The 13,823-nt window shown below is 43.2% G+C and overlaps 1 protein-coding gene across 1 annotated transcript in view; it reads left to right on the forward strand.

Moving 5' to 3' along the window:
* LOC141114199 (homeobox protein DLX-6-like) overlaps window positions 1–12,211 on the forward strand; it is a 30,062-nt gene extending 17,851 nt beyond the window's left edge. The window contains exons 2-3 of the mRNA XM_073607739.1: window positions 2,042–2,235; window positions 8,673–12,211. Of these exons, the coding sequence (XP_073463840.1) occupies window positions 2,042–2,235; window positions 8,673–8,915 (437 nt within the window). The 3' untranslated portion in view covers window positions 8,916–12,211. The remainder of the gene's footprint in view (window positions 1–2,041; window positions 2,236–8,672) is intronic.
* Window positions 12,212–13,823: the final 1,612 nt, after the last annotated feature.

The following is a 13,823-nucleotide window of genomic DNA, read 5'->3' on the forward strand; positions in this document are numbered from 1 at the left end:
TCACAGCCGGTTCCCTCTTGTGCGAAGCATGCTGCGCTTTCTAATTGGCCCAGCGGGGGAAGGAGGAGGGGGGACGAACTTCGGGCCGTCTCCCGGAAGTGGGGAAGGGTACCTGTCAAACGGGGGAGGAAGCAGATCAGTGGAAGTTCCACTTTTGGGTGAAACTCCGCTTTAAGTGATCCTCTGCATTGTGTAAAAAGGCTTTGATCCTCTATGCGCAGATCCTCCCTCTCCTGCACTGTCACTCTGTACAAGTCCAGATAAGACAGTGAGGGTAGTCCTGCTGCACATGCTCAGTTTGGTCTCTATTGCTGGAGAGAACATTTCCTGTTTCAGTTGAGAAGTTCAGGTCACATGGTATTGACATCAAACATGTGGGCATGTATACGGACCCTAAATGACAGCCCAGCCCCTCACCCCTCACCCCTCCTCCTCCATGCCCAGTAACTAAAAAAAGAACAGTGGGTGGGATGTCACATCTTGATTGATGGATGATCCGCCTCCCATGAAAGCACGAGGAAACAGGCTGTAGTGGATTTCCACAGGCAGTGATTCCCATAAACCAGATAACACCACTGTACATGTGTTTGCAGTGTTTTTTGACCTCTGAACAGCATCACTTACAGCCTGCAGACGTGCATATTGAGGTCATGGATATTTCTAAACTTTTAAAAATACATTTGTTTCCCAATTTCTATATTCATAAAAAATACAGTTCATGCCAAAAATGTGTTTTCTCTTTTTTATATTTGTGATTCCCCCCTCTCCCTCTCCTGTCATCCTCATCCCACTTGGCATACCACTGCCACCTTCCTATTACTCCATCCCCTGTCATCCTCATCACACCTGGCAACCTTGCTAACACTCCACCCCCTCGTTTATCCTCATCATACCTGGCACCCCACTGCAACCTTCCTAATACACTACCCTCTGTCATCCTCATGTTCATCACACCTGGCACCCCACTGCCACCTTGATAACACCTCATCCCCTGTCATCCTCATCACACCTGGCAACCTTGTTTACACCCTACCCCCTGTCATCCTCATCCTCCCTATAACCCACTGCCAGCCTCCAAACACCAGCATTGACAAACCAGCTTATTACAATGTTGAGGGGACATGGGTCTCTTCCCCACAAATGTGTGGTGTTGGGTAACGTGGTCTGTGGATGGGAGCTTATTGAAATATTGAACACTATGTTAACAATAAACTTGCCACCCTAGGTGAATGATTAAAGTGTTACTAAACCCACAACCATAAAATCAGTTTGTATATGCAGTAAAGCATGCTTGTTATACTCACTGTGGAACCTAGGGGGTTAACCCTCCACATTGTGTATAAAGGCTGTTCGATCCTGTCTTCTGATCATCTCCCACAGACAAAAAATAACCTAATATTTACAGAATCTATAATCAGGCTGCTTGGTTTGGTGTGTATTGCTATTTTTTTTTTTTTTTTTTTATTTAAGGGAGGGTGCATGTGATCAGCACAGGGCCAATCAGCACTGTCCAGACAGAGGGTCAGGTGTCTTGAAGCCTGATAGGACAATCGTGGGAGAAATAAACTCCTCCTACAAGCTAATAGCACACACTGATACAAGTCTCAAAATTGCTCTAACTGCTATATACAGCTGATGTAAAAAGGTATTTATCAGTTTTATATTTACTAAAACTTTTGCATTTCCATGTTCTGTAGGAGACCAGATATAGTGAATGCAGGATCCTGGGTTTAGTAACACTTTAAGCTGCCTTTGGACTCTGCAAAGTCAGCAAGTGGCCATACTGTCCACACAGATTGGTTCTAAGGAGGACTGTCATTGTATTTTACATTTAAAACAGAACAAGAGCAGGCAAAATTGTACCATCTTGCACATACAGCAATTTATAGATTTGGAAAAGTCCTTTCCATCCTACGTAGACATTAACAACTTTTTATTCCATCTCAAATGCATCAACAAATTCATAATTCTTTAAAAATAGAGTATCCAATTTTTTTATTCGTTTAATCCATAATTCAGCATACATACCCTTATTTTCCAGAGCTGGAGAAATCCACGGTGATAGAAAATGGAGAAATCCGAATTAATGGAAAAGGAAAGAAAGTCAGGAAACCTCGAACAATATACTCCAGTTTACAGCTGCAGGCCCTCAACCACAGGTTCCAGCAAACGCAGTATTTAGCCCTTCCGGAAAGGGCAGAGCTTGCCGCACAACTTGGCCTGACTCAGACTCAGGTGAGAACCAAGGGGCTAGGGGTAGATGTCCCATCTTATGGATTTTTAATGGCAAAAACCATTTTTCACCTACCCTGTTTCCCCGAAAATAAGACACGGCGTGATTTTCAGTGATGGCTGCAATATAAGCCCTACCCTGAAAATAGGACCCACAAGAACTTTAACTAGGGCTTATTTGGGGGGTAGGGCTTATATTGCAGCCATCACCGACAATCACGCTAGGTCTTATTTTCGGGAAAACAGGGTAGCTGAGGAATTGATTACAACTAAGGACAGACCACAAGATCCTAGGGGAGATGTGTGCCTGTCCATTAGTGGGTGTTTCGAGCACCAGGACAAACCAAAATTTGGCCTGATCACAGGTAGATCTTCCAGCAAGCTGAAAAGTCGTTTGTGTGGTGGTTTTGTTTTTTGAGATTTTGTACTTTTATAAAATTTTCTAGATTACATTTTTCTAGATTTTTTTTTTTTTCTTTTGAAATGTGCACAAACTTGCATAATTACACTGCATCTGAGCACCACAAACCAAAAACGCTATTTCATAATTTTTGACATTCAAAGTAAGACCAAACTGAAGAGAAATTCTGGAGTTGAACTTCAATGTATATCCAAAACAAACTTTTTTAAATTTTGGAAGTACAGTGGAACCTTGGTTAACAAGTAACGCGGTTAACGAGCGTTTTGAAAGACTAGCAACTTTTTAAAAAAAAAATCCTGACTCAGTTTGCGAGTGTTGTCTTGCAAAACAAGCAGAATTCAAGCTAATGTGGTGTGCTGTACCGCATTTGACCAGAGGTGTGGGGGCGCCGGTGACGCTCGGAACGGTTCGGAGCTGTTCGGAAATACTCAGAATCACTCGAATACTCGGAAACACTTGGAAATACTCAGTTCCCGAGTGATTCCAATCCTCTGAGGGTTTCCGAGTTCAGCCGAGCTGTCCCTGAGTATTTTTCCGAGGCTCTCCGGTGCCCCCCCACCTCTGGCCACATGCGGTATTGCATGCAATAGAAGTCAATGCGGAACGAATTATCTTCGTTTCCATTGACTTCTATGGGGAAACTCACTTTGATATGTGAGTGCTTTGGAATACAAGCATTCTCCTGGAACGGATTATGCTCATAATCCAAGGTTTCACTGTAGCAGAGAGTGGTTAAACATTTATATCAATTTTTTATTTTTGCCATCTGTAACTCATTGGGGAGATTTCCCTCTACATACTATCCTGTAGACACACAAAACGTGAGGGAAAGGAGTCCCAATAGAAGACGTCCCCTCATGTGCTAGGCACCACTCAAGATGTTAGATTTCTCAGCACTTTCTGTCTTGGTGTCAACCGTCATCGGGACTAGGGGGTGAGGTTGGGTTCGGTTCAGCCAAACCTGGAAGGATTTGTTAGGCCAATCAGCTTCAGCCAAGACATTACCTGCTTGTACGCAATGGGGACCAAATCTAAGCTGGACCCAAGCTCATCCCTAATTGGGACAAAAAGGCTAAATGTCCCCTGTGGGGACTGCATTAAAAACCTTATATATGTTCTAATTTTTTAGCACTCCATCAAAAACAAATAATTGTTTATGGTTTCCATTCACTTTAAAGTGGAGGGAAAAAAAACAAAAAAAAAACCTTTGCAGCTTTTATTCCTACATTGTATGTGAGGAGTCCTACATTCTATAGGTCTGCGCCTGCAGCACCTTAGAGAGGAGGCTTCAGGGAACTGTTCACACAGATGGAGGGACTCCGCCAGAGTGAAGAATCGGGTATTGCATCTTATTGGTCTGCCCCTAGACTTAACCACTTAAGGCTGGGTCCACACCATTGTGGGTTCTCCGCATCCAATTCGCAATAGCAGGAGATTTTGACCGGCTCTCTATGGAGCCAGTTCACATATCTCAGCAGCGGGTCCGTGCGTCTTTTGGTCCGTTTCAGGTCCGAATTCAGCCCGAAATTCGGGCTGAAATGGGATCTAAAACGGTGAACCAGGACATGCCGGACCCCTGCTGTGATCCGCATGCGGCTCATGTGTGAACCCAGCCTAAAAGGATAGTCCACCTTTACAGAAAAAAACTGCCTATGCAGATAAGGAGCATCTGTAGATAAGAACAAACTGCAGCTCTGGCTAAAGTTGAATGGGGCACTTGCTATAGGTGTAGGCCATTTACCAGTTGCGCCCTGCAGGGGCGCCCCCCCCTCCCCTATCCATGCATCCGGTCCCTTATTCTTCATGAAGAGCGCCGGACAATTTTAAGCATGTGATTTGAGCCAGAGGCTATCTTCCTGATTCTCCTCCCGGCCGATCAGAAAGTGGGTCCTGAGACCCGTCACCCCATTGGGTGATAGGAGAAGCAATCCTATTGGCTGCCTAGGAGGGGGAGGGGGGTGGAGACGCATGGAAGAAGCCGCTGTGATGCAGAGGAGGAGATGCAGGAGGAAGCACTGCCCGTGGCCTAGATCCAGGGGGGTGCGGGTGACCCAACAGACCGGGGCGGGGGGGGGTTGGTGTGGAAGCATGCATTGTTTGCCCCCACAAAAGAATATACTACCAGCTGCCACTGCCATGGCATTTACATACCTTATGAAGCCTGACTGGAATACTCCCAGGACTTTGCTAAGTGAGGCCTAGTCGTCACTGCTCACCTCCACCATCATAGGAGTGAGCTCTTTCTCTGATTCAAACCACTTCTCTCTCTCTCTCTCTCCCCCCTGATGCTGTAGCGCTGAGCTCAGCATTTGAGAGCTCACTCCTGTGATGGTGGTGGTGAGCAGTGATGACTAGGCCTCACTTGGCAACATCCTGGAAATACCTAACCACTTCAGCCCTGGAAGGATTTACCCCCTTCCTGACCGGGCTATTTTTTGCGATACGGCACTGCGTCGCTTTAACTGACAATTGCGCGGTCGTGCAACACTGTACCCAAACAAAATTGATGTCCTTTTTTTCCCCACAAATAGAGCTTTCTTTTTGGTGGTATTTGATCACCAAAAAAGCGACAATTTTGAAGAAAACTCAATATTTTTTACTTTTTGCTATAATAAATATCCCCAAATTTAAAAAAAAAAAAATAAATAAATACATTTTTTTTCCTCAGTTTAGGCCGATATGTATTCTTCTACATCAATTCTTCATTCTTCTAATCGCAATAAGCGTATATTGATTGGTTTGTGCAAAAGTTAGTGTCTACAAAATAGGGGATAGATTTACGGCATTTTTATTTTTTTTTTACTAGCAATGGCGGCGATCTGCAATTTTTATCGGGACTGCGACATTGTGGCGGACAGATCGGACACTTTTGGCACTTTTTTGGGACCACTGACATTTATACAGCGATCAGAGATAAAAATAGCCACTGATTACTGTATAAATGTCACTGACAGTGAAGGGGTTAACACTAGGGGGTGATCAAGGGGTTAACTGTGTTCCCTCAGTGTGTTCTAACTGTGGGGGGTGGGACTGCCTGGGGGAGGAGACTGATCAGTGTTCCTATATACTAGGAACACGATCTGCCACCTCTCCCCTGTCAGAACGTGGATTTGTGTTTACACACACAGATCCTCGTCCTGGCTCTGTTAGGAGTGATCGCGCATGGCCGGCGGATATCAAGGCCGCCAAGCACGTGCATCGGCTCCCCAGTACCGCGGTGGGCGCGCGCCCCTTATACCCCTTAAAGCGACCGCCGTACAGCTACGGAGATTCGCGCAGGGGAGCCATTCTGCCACCGTCAAACGGCGGCGGGTGGTCGGAAAGCGGTTAATGACATCCTGGAAGTGTTTCATTCAGGCTTCATAAGATATGTAAATGGCCTACACCTATAGCAAGGGCTTTATTCAACTTCAGTCAGAGCTGCACAGTTTGTTTTCATCTACAGATGCCCCTTATCTGCATAGCCAGTTTTGTGGTAAAGGTGAACTATCTCTTTAAGGACCAGGCCTTTTCTGACAATTTTCATTTACAAGTAAAAATCTGTTTTATATAAATTTTTTTTAAACAGAGGCCCTAGAGAATAATTATTATTTATTTTTTTGTCAAATATGAAATGTTACGCTAAGTAAATGCCTAACATGTCATGATTAAAATTGCGCACACTTTTGGAATGGCGCCAAGCTACCGTACTTACAAATCTCCTCCATAGGCGACGCTTTAAACATTTTTTGCAGGTTGCCCGTTTAGAGTTGCAGAGGAGGTGTAGTGCTAGAATTATTGCTCTCGCTCTGACGTTCACATCGATACCTCACATGTGTGGTGCGATCATCTCTTACATATGTCGGCATGACCACCACTGCGTGCCAGCTAGGGTTGCTACCTTTTCTTCAAGTCAAACCCGAACACTTTTGCGGCACACAGCAACTTTTTTTTATAATATAAATTATACATAGATTTTGCTACTAAATTACATTTCTAATCATATGAAGTTAATAACAAAAGTACCCCTTTACATCAGAGTCCACAGAGTTCCCCTTTTACACCTGAACTCAGTTTCCTTTCACTTTAAGGGGGGGACTCTGCAGACTCTGATGTAAGGGAGAACTCTGGGGAGTCTAACATAAGGGATGCTCTGGGAACCCTAATTTAAGGGGGAATACTGAGAACTCTGTACGAAGAGGACTCTGTTGTAAGGGGAAACACTGTGGCCTCTGGTGTAAAGGGGAACTCTGATGTAAGGGGTGCTCTGAGAACCCTGATTTGCCTTAGTGTTCTTACCCAGAGGCAGGAGAGAGAAGCAGGAGACTTGTCACAGACGGATGGATGGTGAGCTCACTCACCCCTTGGCAGTCAGCACCTCTCATCCAGATGGATCTGAGGCTGCTGGACTTCAAATTTCCAGCCCCAACTTTCCTTTTCTGAGGCACAGCGCAGGGGATTAGAGTGTGGGCAGACAAAGGGGTGAAGGGGGGGGTGCAGATCGAATCCTCTCTCCTCTCCCGTCTATGTTGGGGGGAATGGTTTGTTAGTGCTGGCTTTGGGCAGTGTGAAAGAGTGCAACAGACACTCTTAGCTGAGACAACTGCAGCCTGCAACCCTGCTGGGAAGCCATAGTCCAGTCTAAATAATGTGTCCGGGTTTCAGACAGTCCGAAACCCGGACACATGATTCCAAACCCAAACTGTCCGGGTGAATCCTGGACAGGTGGCGCTAAAAAAACAAATTATTTATCTATGCATAAACCAAACACACTTTAAAGAAACCAAGTAAATGATTATATATAATCTCATTTACGCAGTTTCTTTAAAGTGTGTGTTTGGTTTATTTATGTATGTACATATCTTTTTATATTCCTATCTCAAGGAATGTAAACATACCTCCCAACTTTTTGAGATGGGAATGAGGGACACCTATCAGCAAAAGTATGCAGAAATAGGACACACCCCTTGCCACACCCCCTTAAAAGAGAATTGTACAAAAAAACAAGATTGATTAAATCCACAAGCGCTTTTTTTTTACCACTACTGTTCCTTTATATTGTCTTCTGGAATTTACAAATGGAGCAATTTAGAGATCATATCAAAGGTTTAGCACTGGGAAACACTTTTTGATAGATAAAAAGTGCATTTTATATACATCTATATAGATCAGACCGGAATGAGGGACAGAGGGACATTGCTCCAAATCAGGACAGTCCCTCAAAATCAGGGACAGTTGGGATGTGTAAACATCCCTTGTGATAGAAATAAGGCATGACAGGTCCTCTTTATGGAGAGATCTGGTGTCAATAAGACCGTACATCTCTCCTCTATAGTGGAAAGCATCAGATCAAAAAATTAAAAACGTTGATCTGATGCTTTAGGGGGGTGGGGGGGGGGGGGTAGAAATAAATCGGCCTTGATCCAGAAGTGACATCGCTCTGGGCTTCCTCCTAGGCCATAGAGATGAGTATAGGCCAGCTTTCCTCTGCTAATCTTTGTCCAGCCACAATCTGATCGGTTCTCAGGCTTGCCGATGAGCAGGATAAGCCTGAGAACCACCGGAAAGTGTCAGTGGGGGACTAATCAGCCGCTCTGCTCACTTTTAGCAGAAAGAGAATCTCCTACTGAAAGTTAATGTATCTAGCTGCAACCATAACCCTGGAATAATTCTACTGTAAAAACATGACGTAAATACCCAGTTAGGCGGTCGCCAAGTTTTTTTAGCCCTTGTAAGGGGGGCACTGAAAGGTTTGTGTTTTTTTTTTTTTTTTTTTTTTTTTTTTGTGCCCGGTTTGGCTTTAAGGATTGGTTGGAAAGCTAAAAAAAAATCTGTGTTTATATTTGGAAGTCTACACATTATAGCATTTTCTATTTTTGGGAAGCCCCAGAATCCAGCAATGTAAGAGATCATACCCCTGGTTCTCCTGGCTAGACCATGTCGGGAGTCCTAAAAAAGTGATTTGTGGCTAATGATAATCTTTGCGTGTTACTCTGTAATATTTTACCCAATGTAAAATAAAACTTCTATTCTTTAATAGGTGAAAATCTGGTTTCAGAACAAGAGATCCAAGTACAAAAAAGTCGTCAAGCAAGGTCCTAGTGCCCAAGATGGAGATCAGTCTCAGAATTCCTCATCGGTTTCTCCGTGCTCTCCTAATGCTCCTCCAATGTGGGACTTTCCTACGGCTGGAAGAACTGCCCCCATGCCCCCTGATTACGTGAACAATTACAACTCTTGGTACCAGAATCCAGATGCTCTGTCCAGACCTCCGATGTTATAATGAGAAGAACTGTCAAATCGTTGACCTCCTTAGTTACCACAAGGATATACGAGCTAATATGGGATCTCTGTACCAGGGATTACAGAAGTGATTCCAATTCAAGATTCAAGCCCTGTCTTCCATCTAGTAATGACTGATGACCCCCTATCTATACGTATCAATCACTAGTAGGTGATCTGAATGGACTTCATATAGTTCTCCATACTCCGGAAGAGACAAATGGCTCTAACAATACCATAAACCATTCTAAAGCACAAATGTAGTCAGGTTACAAATATACACCCTTCAGCCCATTGAGCTCCTCAGAATAGCTGAGGGCTGTGTAAAACCTGAGCCCTTATCTGAGATCAGCTGTAATAGAGGAGACTTTATAAGTGAGTTCAGCATGCGGTGCGGCTTTGTGAATTAGAAGCAAGCTTTAATTCTCTACCAGACTTAGGAGGACTAGGGACTTAAAATTATGGAAATTCATTAAGTGGGTCAACAATGGGCAGTCGGCAGAGGAGCATCATTTTGCCTCCGTCCTTCTCCCATTTGTTTACTGCCTATTCAATGTATTAAAAGTAGAAGCCTTCATGATACCCTGCTGTGAAACGGTGCACATTCCATTCCTTTCTACCCAAGTGGAGTAGCATTCTGCAAGTCTCTGTGTCTTGGGAGAACAGTGTGGGGTGTCATGAAACACTCCTACTTTTTGCCCCCAGTGGAGGGAGTCCCAGCATCTGCCTGGCACACAATCTCATACAAATGGAACCCTAAATCCCAGAAGGCCCTGTTGTAGCTACACAGTGGAGGATGACCTAGGTTCAGAGGAAGTGGGTTGAATGATGCTGGTCATCAGACTGGGGACATCTAGCTGCAGAAAAAAGTACTGCAGGGAAATATTGAGATTGAAGTTGAATTATGCAGTAAAATCTGGTTTTGTTTATCTTTTGAATTTCTATCTTGCTCTGTGTGTTTGTTGTTTGTTTGGTTTTTTTGTTTGTTTTTTTTTGTTTGTTTGGTTTTTTTTTTTTAACTTTGTTTTTTTAACTTTGTTTTTTTAACTTTGTTTTTTTAACTTTGTTTTTTTAACTTTGTTTTTTTAACTTTGTTTTTTTAACTTTGTTTTTTTTTTTTTGTTTGCCTGCTTTAAACTGCCAGTGCAGCCGGAGGGCATTAGCTGAACCACCAATATGTTAAATATAAATATACAGTATGTACAGCAATAAATAAATGCATTGATCAAATAGTGCATAGATATTAAAGCTCTGCTCCAGCCAAAACGTTGTTTTGAATAGAGCAGGGAAGGGTTAGCGTCACTGGCAGGTATTTTATTTTTATTTTTTTGGGGGGGCCCTTTTGTCAGGACAGAAAGTGATGGACCATGTTTTTATAGCTCCTTTTCTGTCCTGGTGGTGGCGATAGCTCTCCCATTTTATTGCATGGGTGTCACAGGGACAGGATGTAGGGAAAAATCTTCCCAATAGGGTCACAGGCAGACAGAACAACCTGGCAACACTGAAAGTAGGATTTAATGGGTCAGGTTCATCCTATAACCTGTTAATAACCCCTTTATGCTGCTATAGGATTTTTTTTTTTTTTTAGTACTATGACATGCTTTTAACAACCAATCCATTTCAGCATAGTTGACCTCAGGTAAAGCTGAACTCCAGGCAGATATAACTAAAAACAAATGTATGCTGCTCTGCAAATGGATTAAAAAAATAAAAATACAATCAGTTTAAGTACCTGAATCTGACCTGGTATCAGCCTCTTGTGGTCCCTGTACAGCAGAGCATAAACTAGACAGTCTTTTCTATAGTGCCAACAAGAGACATGCTGATAGGAGGAGAGAGCAGAGCGACAGACTAACTTATCAGCCTGCTGCTTCTCTTATCCTTTGTGCTGTTAGAGTAGATCTCTGGACAGGTAGAAATACAGACCCTTTGAAATGGGTATTTAGCTGCTTGCCTACAGCTTTTAAGAAACCTAATTCTAACATCACACAGCAATCTGTCCTCCTCAATGTGCATGTTGGCTTACGATCTCCCCTACTCTGTCTACCTGTCAGGGCCGACTGACCAAAAACAATAGATCCTCTGTTACTGTAATCTAATCTCAGCAGTTCAGGTCAGTGTTGTTTCAAATGCCCCTTAATGTATTGCCATACTTCTTTAGACCTAGTCTGTCCAGACAGTATGATCACCTGCTGACTTGGCACCATCCACAGGCAGCTTAGCTCTTCATTAAGACACAGAAGTAGAATCCGATGCAATTTTACTTCAGCTGATTGCAGCACCGAGGACGTCTTTCCAGTCTTTTGAGGTGTATAAAAGATTACTTTCCTAAGCTGCTGGTAAGCGGATGTTTAAGAGTAGTTGGGCATTTTTTGCAGCTGCCCCTGAACGCTCCTCTGTTATCTTATCAGTACTTGTACACAGTTTAGAAGCATTTTTTGGAAAGCAAATAAATGTCCTCAGGACGGATGTTCAGAGGCATTTGAAACGCAAAATTCCTGAAAAACGCTACTAAACGCAGAAACTCACATTTAGCGTTTTTTTTTTTTTTAAACGCTACTACGTTTTTTAAATGTCGGGTTTCTAGCTGTCAAGTTAAATCGTTCAGGAGAGGTTAAACAACGTCCCGTGTACATGAAGCCTAAGTAGTATTAACACTGACTGAGCTAGGACTGAACTAAATCTAAACAGGAGGACAGAGGGAGATACCAAATTACATAAGCAAACAAGTTGTAATGGATCAAAATAGCCACTAGATGTCAGCATACTACAGAACAATTATCTGCAATTCAATATAATTACATTATAAGTGGGGCAGGACAGACAGGGTAAGCTGTGTGAGTACAAGGAAGAATCTGCAAATCTGTGTGTGTAATATAGTAATGGAAAGGCATGCAAAAAATGTGAAAGCTACAACAAAAACTAAAAAATACAATAGTGTGCTCCGTGAAAATACTGCATACTTTCCCTTTAAAAGAAATGAGATCCTAATAAAACGATGATGTATAAAATGAATGTTAAAGTGTATGAAAGACCAAATAATTTGCACTATGTAAGCAAAAAATGTCCCTTCACCTGTACAGATATTGAACTTTAGGGTATGCAGCCTGTTCTGTGAGCAGCCATGTTGGGCTAAGAAAGGCTTGAATATGGCTTTTTACAGTTTTCTTTGATTGGGATTACTGCAAGGAAGTTGTTAATCACTAAACTGCCTTTGTTTTAAATATCTTCTGTTTTGAAAAGATTTTTATAGAATTATCCTGTCATTTTATTAAATACTGTTTTATGTTGCTTTTATACTTCTTTTTTGCCGAGACTTTTTTTTTTTATTGGTATAGCAGAATTTATACCAGGCCTGTGACCTGGGTGGGCAGGAGAGCTCAGACCTTTGCATAAAATTTCAGTCTCTGGTGCCGTAAACCAGCCATAGATGGAGTGATTCCCCCATCAACAAAGTAAGTGCTCCCTCCTGCGGAGCTATTGTGTTCTCCCAGCAGGGGGGTGTGTTGAGCGGTCACCTCTGGGAGAACAAAGTGATTACTGCAAGCGGCTAGAATAGCCGCTAGCAATAATTACATTTAAAATCCGACAGGCTGGTTGTACCCAAGTTGATCTACATTCAGCCTGCGCATACATGGTTCGAATACGCTGTATCAGCCAAGATTTGATCAGTCTATGGCCGGCTTTAATGCATCCCCCTACTCTCCCAGAATGCAGTGTTTGATTGGCCAACCATTAGCCTCAAGCTTGGTCGAGTAGTGTATGGGGCGTGCATAGCAGCATCTAATATTGACCAATAGGCATAGTTAGAGGATCCTAGCCGGGCAGTAAGGGGAATTCGAGCAGCAGGCAGTAGGGGGGGGTTGTTGTTGTTTTTGGATGTCAGACTTTAACCACTTGACCTCCGGAAGATTTACCCCCCTTCGTGACCAGGCTATTTTTTGCGATTTGGCACTGCGTTACTTTAACTGACAATTGCACGGTCATGCAACGCTGTACCCAAAAAATGATGTCCTTTTTTTTTTTTTTCCACAAATAGAGCTTTCTTTTGGTAGTATTTAATCACCTCTGCCTTTTTTTTTTTTTTAAATTTTTGCGCTATATACAAAAAAAGACCGACTATTTTGAAAAACAATATTTTTTACTTTCTGCTATAAAACATTAAATTTAAAAAAAATCTAATCTCTTCATCATTTTAGGCCAATATGTAATTTGCGTCCCAATAAGCGTATATTGATTGGTTTGTGAAAAAGTTATAGCGTCTACAAACTATGGGAATATATATAGCGACTTATAGTGGGACTGCGATATTGCAGCAGACAAATCGGACACCTAACTGACACTTTTTGGGGACACTAATACAGTAATCAGTGGTAAAACATATGCACCGTTACTACAATGTCACTGGCAGGGAAGGGGCTAACAGGGGCAATCAAAGAGTTAATTGTGTTCCCTAGGAGTGATTGCTAACTGGGGGGGGGAGGGGGCGGAGAGTGCTTTGACTGAGGGAATGTAAAGATCCATGTTCCTGCTGAGCAGGAACACAGGGTCAGCACATTCCCCTCTCACAGAACAGCGATCTGCCTTATTTACATCTCCTAAACGATCGGCAGGTCCTCGCATCCGCCGGACCCGCGGATTGGCTCTCGCTGTGTCCAATCATAGTGGATTGCCAGCAGTGCACGCCCCAGACCTGGCACTGTCAGATCACGTACCAGCAGGGGCGTACCTAGAGTATTTAGCTCCCGGGGCAGGTCCTATATCTGGCACCCCCCCCCACGTTTAAATGTAAAAACACCCCACTGTGCCCCCTGCATACCTCTGCATCCCTCAATATCTCATTGTCACTACTGTGTACCCCCTCTTCACAACTGCACCTCTGGACCCCTTTACATTACACAGCACCCTG

This window comes from Aquarana catesbeiana, linkage group LG12, assembly GCF_042186555.1.
Source record: "Aquarana catesbeiana isolate 2022-GZ linkage group LG12, ASM4218655v1, whole genome shotgun sequence".
Lineage (NCBI taxonomy): Eukaryota > Metazoa > Chordata > Amphibia > Anura > Ranidae > Aquarana > Aquarana catesbeiana.